The sequence below is a fragment of the Apaloderma vittatum genome, unplaced genomic scaffold (genome assembly GCF_000703405.1).
Source record: "Apaloderma vittatum isolate BGI_N311 unplaced genomic scaffold, ASM70340v1 scaffold13725, whole genome shotgun sequence".
In the NCBI taxonomy this organism is placed as follows: Eukaryota; Metazoa; Chordata; class Aves; order Trogoniformes; family Trogonidae; genus Apaloderma; species Apaloderma vittatum.
This window is the reverse complement of record NW_009715574.1, coordinates 32933-39121: the sequence shown is the minus strand read 5'-3', so window position 1 is coordinate 39121 and position 6189 is coordinate 32933. Positions and strand designations below refer to the sequence as shown.

Here is a 6189-nt window from a genome sequence, read left to right as displayed (position 1 = left end):
CTGGGCATGGATTTAATATGAAGGAGAAAGCTTGAACTGCACATGCAAGAATCTAAATAAATTAATCACAGAAAATCCCATTCTAAAATAATCCATGATCTCTCTTTGAGTACCTTTATGTAGTGTCTTTAAAAAAAAAATGTTTTTTTGAAGTTCAGGTACCACTGGTAACTTAATCAACTAATTCACCAGTATGGTTTCCATCTGAAACCCCTCTGAATTTATTTAATCAGCCAGTATTCCTGTTAGATGATTAATGTGTGCCAAAACTCACATAGGTAGTGAATCACAAAAAAGTACAAAGACAATAAGGCTAATTTATGAAAAATTACAATACTCGGAATGATACTCAGCCATCTCTCCTCTCTACCAGCCTATGCTTTTCTTTTCCACCGACTGTGCAAAAGTCTAAAAGCTTCTAAAGTATACATTTCCAAAGTTTCAATTTCATATGGGGTTAGAACCTGCAGCACTGGTCATTTCAGCTCTTCTTTGCTTTCCTTAAGACAAACTTCTTATATTTACCTGTATCAGAATGCCATTTTGGATTACTCTCTATTTCAGCTTCAGCAGTAGCTGATGAAATACATATTCTAAAACGTTCTCTGCTGAGAATAAGCACTCCTTTAAACACTGCTTCTCTCTGACCTTTTTTCTTTCGTAAAAACAAGTATTTATTTCCCAAAACATGGTCACTTAACAGCAGCACGCATTTGTGATCATTCTCTTCTTCCTCTCTTAGCTTTCCTCCTTTTCATAACCTACGCTTCCTATATACTAATGCCATTCTCCACAGTTGTTTCCCAAATTCCTTCCCTTCCCTCCCTTCTCTGTTGCTTCTTCTCAGCTTTATCTGCTTCACTTGTTCCTAAAACTATTCTCACATCTAATTCTTTCTGCCAGTGTAGGAGCACAGCCTGTTAGGTTGCTCTTGAGCCTGTGACACCTTTTGTGGGGTCTTGCTATTTCCAGGCAGCAGACTGGGAAGGACAGCAAAGACCAGATGTATGCCTGCTGTGCTGAACATTCACCTACAGCACATGCTCTTTAAACATTACAGGCAGGGAAGGGCTCTCAAAAGACATTGAATATCGCAGTTTCTGCTGGACTTCAAGTTTTCTGAAATGGCTCATGTTATTTGTTCTTCATTTAGCGACAGGTTTGTGGATAAAAGCACGGACAATGGCAGACAGCAGTGAGATGACCATCAATCTTGTTGTCTTTGGAAGAACTCAGACCGGCAAAAGCGCTGCGGGGAACAGCCTGCTGGGCAGCACGGACTTCGAGAGCCACTGCTCCCCAAGCTCGGTGACTACACGCTGCAGCCTTGGACACAGCTGCCGCATTTTGGGGATTATAAGAAGAAATGGCTGCGAGCTAGCTCTCCGTGTTCGAGTACTTGACACTCCAGGCTATCCTCACAGTGGTCTGAGCAAAGAGCAGGTGAGAGACACAGTGAGGTCAGCCCTGGCTCGCCACTTTGGGGAGGAAGGCCTGCACCTAGCTCTCTTGGTCCTGAGGGCTGACCTGCCCCTGTGTCCGGACGAAAGCAATCACACAATTCAATTCATTCAGGTAACAAGCAAATAAAAGTCTCTGCCCTAATGGCAACTCTTTTATCTTCAGGTGACAACAGCTCTGGAAGCAATGACTGCAAAAGTGAAATAAGAGAAGCGTGGCTGAAAACTGGAACGCTTCCCAGTCAGCAGTTGAAACAGGCCATTCACAACTCCACCACCATACACCATTGCTACACCCATCACACTAAACCTGAGAAGAGACAGGCAAGAACTGCCTCATTTCAAACGTGGGCTGGGCACAAAGAAATTTAGGAACTAGGTTTAGCTATCAAAGTAAGTTTTTTCTCATGGAAATTACAGTTAATGCTTTATCATGACAGGTCTATCTTGTTAGAGAGAAATGTTATTTCAAGCAAGAAGTCAGGTTACCTCACTCACTCTCCTGCACTCTGCACAGCACCAAAGCACAGAGCCATAGGTCCAAAATCAGGGAGAGAACGTGACTGACCTGGGAGAAGGATTCTCAGCTGTGTTCTACACTCACTACTGCTCTACCTGTTCAAGCGAAAATAACTAGAAAGTTACCAAAAATTTTACACTGGCTAAGGAGAAGTTCTAGCATAACTGACTTGAAGCAAGTATTTTGACACTCCTGAGAGAAAATGTGGGCTTTTTTTTTGTGTGTAGGTAGGATATGTGGGGAGAGAAGTTGAAAAGGAACGGCTTTTTTTTCAGTTAAGAGTTTTCTCATTACCATGCATACATGTACTTGAAAAATATACTCTCTCCACAAAAAAAACCCCACAAACAAAAACCACAATGAAAAATAGGCCAACAAGCACATGTTGCTCAGTTTCTGTACCTGATCAGATGAAGCAAGTGTATAAGATTTACAAAGAAACAAAGGGTTTCAGGTATTGCCATAGTCTGCAGATTACACTTTGCATCTGTCTGACACTAGTGAACTTACTGAAAATCTTTAGGACTGGAAGGGACTTCCCAGTCCATCAAGTCTTATCACCTCCTGTAACTGATATTACCTAAATACCTATGTAGATAAAAAAATACAAATATAAAAATATATATCTATAAAAATAGCTTTATAAATGTGTTTGATAAAATCTTCTGATTACTCTCAATTGGTAGGCTACTCATCACTTCTTCAGTAGTTCGACAGTTGGTTCTAACTTCAGCACACTCTGACTCACTGTCAGTTTACGTGTGTTTGGTTTTGGTATTACCTTTTTTCCCTTATGCAGTTATACATCTCTCTATACTTTGTGGTATTTAAGAGAGAGCAGTTTTTACTCAAAATGGTTTTACTCTAAGCCAATGAAAAAAAATCATGCTTCTAGTTTGAGACTGTTTTGGATCAAGTCCATGTAAGCACTAAAAGCATGAGATGCCACCAAGCCTTTTCTTTTTAAACGGACCTTTAAAACCCCTATTGGAAAGGAAATAAAGCAAGTTTAAAAAAAATAATGAGAAAGCAACACTTACTTCTGTTTCATGACTACAACTGGCTCTCAGCTTATATAATGGTTGGCTTTTTAGTTATTTTCCTCTTAAAAGACCAGATGTGATTTCACCAGCCACAAACAAACAGGGTAGGACAGCTGCCAGGAATCAGCACAGCAACAGTTCTATTTCAGTGCGCTGTTCCAAGAAGACATAAGCATGAAGACTACCTTTAGCAATCAGTTTTCACAATGATCATTTGCAAATTAGGGATGGCATATCAGTAGAAGACTACTGGCATTTCAATATGAGATTTTTTTTTTCATTTCAGTAACAGCCTAATTAATTGAGTGAAATATACTGATTTCAGTACTAACATTAGCACTGACTTCTGAGTCCTCAGCAAATCGAGGGATCACCCTCTCTCTCCAAAATGGGTAATTCCACACTTCCTTAGAAAGCTTATGCCAATTTTTATTTTCTTTCCTACTGTCTAAAACAGCAAAAAATTAAATTTCCCATATTCATTGACAAAAAAGCAGCTTGTTTTCAACATTCCCCTCCATCAGATGAACTACAGCAGTCAAATACAAACCTCTGGCCAGTCACTTAGGTTGATGCATTTGATTTGTGTTTCTCCTGAATTGATGAGAATAGTGGAGTTTTATGGGACAGCTGGAATTGCAGTTGGTGTAATATAGAAATTCATGATTTTTTCAGCACAAGGTGATTTGGTGATTTAAAAAAAAAATTTCAAAGAGCTGTAAAAAATGCAGAAATATGGATATATGGAAACTACTGATGCAAACTAGTGTGTGACCTAGCTAAATAACCATTTTTCCTTGTTTACATAGACTTTTTTTAAGTAGAGAAATTATATTAACATCTGTAGTAAGTGCACAGAGAACTGCTAGTACTGCATGACCACATATTTCCACTGAAAGTGGATGTCAATGTCTCAGGAAGGTGAAAAACCCCAGAAATTTCAGCAACTCAGATAGCATGAACTGGATTACTGTCAAGGAAAGAACATAGAACACACCTGTTCATGTATAAGTAGATAAGGTGGGAGTGGGGAAAAGGAACAAGAAAAGATAACTATTTGATATTTGGTTTTCATTACAGGAACTTCTGGGTCCCACATGGAAGGATTTCACTGCAGTTCTACTTACTCATGCAGACAAGGCAGAAGAGGCTGGATTCAGTGAGGAAACATACTTGAATAGTGCCTCAAGTACCCTGCTGTCCCTTTTGAGCTCAGTACAGCATAAATACATTTTCCTAGACAACCAGAAGAGTAAAATTAAAGAGGAAAGAGTTATTGTGTTAAAAAAGCTCTTGAGTTTTATAAGACAAAATAATTACCAAGTGCTTCAACTCAAACACAGCAACGAATAAAATTGGCTTTCAGGTGCTTATTTGTCTATTTTCTACAGTAGGTAACATTTAATAGAAATACAAGAGTCAAGCCATCAACTGGAAAATTCCACACCCATAGCAAATACATTTGGAAATATCTCTTTAGATTATCAAACTACTTGCCTTTCCTCATAGAATCATAATGGTTGGAAAAGACCTCTAAAGATCACCAAGTCCAACCATCAACCCAACACTACCATGACCACTAAACCATGTCCCAAAGTGCCACGTCTACACGGTTTCTGAGTACCTCCAGGGATGGTGACTCTACCTCCAGAATCCTCACTTCAACCACAAAATCAGAACAAGCCAGTGCTCTAAATCACGCTAATATGCTTGTAGTCACAAACGAGATTTTAGGCTACACCGGATTACATATTACAGTTCATATAGAACACAGATCTAGAAGGAAAAAAAAAAGTAAAAAATGTACGAGTTCAGATTGTAAGTAAGCCTCTTTGCTCAATTCTTCAGGCTTTTAGAAGTTCTTCTGAACTCCAAACTTTGTAAAGAACTTTCCAGGATCAAGAAGCTAAGATGTATCTACTGTAAAAGTATTTCCTTATCTCGATTCAGTATTAGATAGAACTGATATTTTGAACTTCAAGCATTTTTTCAATAAGACATCATTGGATATGTAGTTTATAAGACAGATAAAATAGCTTCCATGTGTTTAAAGCTATTTGGCACATTTAAAAGAACTAAATACTATTGCTTATTCCAGATGCATGAAAAGTTAACATAGATTATAGGCACACACAAAACTCATTTGAAAAACAAATCTTTTCATCTCTTCTTTTATGACCATTCATTTTATATCACTATCATTTTGTTTTTCTCTCCCAGTTTACCTGATGAAGTTCAAAGCCTGAAAAATTCAGTGGCAAAGGTTTTTTTTTATTTCAGTGGTTAAAAAAAGCACTTACTGTTTCAGTGGTTAGACAGTAACCAGTTAGTTAAGCATTATATGCCAAAATATCTGAAGTATCTCTGAATAGTTACTGAAATAGTTATTTTCAGACTATTAATTTGAGGCTATTACTAAAGCAATCATGGCTACTTGTACCACACTATTATGCACTAACTATACTCTAACTGTAAAAACTGAAGAAGCTATTTTGTACAAAATGTCATTGCATAAAAACATATTAAACCAAAGAACCAACTCATTTTACATCTGTCTGAGCATTAAAAACGGATTTGATTGTATTTGACTATCTCTGGCAATCTGTTTGCTATTCATTCTATCTATCATTTGGAAGGAAATATCAACGTGGACTAAATAAAAGATGTATTTTAACAAAGTGACAGCTTTGATCTTATTGACATTGTAACAGCTTAACTGTAACAGCTTAACTGTGGTTCCAGATCTTAGGGCATAAAGGGACATAGTTTAATCTTCTTGCTACAATTGTCTGCAGGCTACTGAGACAACACAGCCAAGAACAAAGTTGCAGAGGCTTATAATGTATCTGAAAACTGCTTGGAAGAGGAGAAAAACTATTAACGGTAACTAGAAGAATGAAGATGACTGCAGTCTTCACTAACCAACTCCTAGTCCAGCACATCTTGAAGAGCAGTCAGCAGTTCCTTACTGCGACACTCTTGCTCCATAGATCCTCTGAACCAGAAAACACACTTGCCTGCCTGCAGTTCTACCATCAACAAGCTTAGGCAATGAAGTCTTGAGCACTGAGTGGTTAATGACTGTTCACAACATTGAACTTCAAGAACAGTGAGTGACCTGTGAAAATGATGGCGGCATAACACATTCTGTACATCTGGAAGAGGA

At 38.1% G+C, this 6189-nt stretch overlaps 1 protein-coding gene across 1 annotated transcript; it reads left to right on the top strand.

Moving 5' to 3' along the window:
- Positions 1 to 1182: 1182 nt before the first annotated feature.
- Positions 1183 to 4376, top strand: GIMD1 (GIMAP family P-loop NTPase domain containing 1). The gene is made up of 2 exons (XM_009869208.1): positions 1183 to 1575; positions 4104 to 4376. The coding sequence occupies exons 1-2, from the start codon at positions 1183 to 1185 to the stop codon at positions 4374 to 4376; spliced, it is 666 nt and encodes a 221-aa protein (XP_009867510.1).
- The last annotated feature ends 1813 nt before the right edge of the window (positions 4377 to 6189 follow it).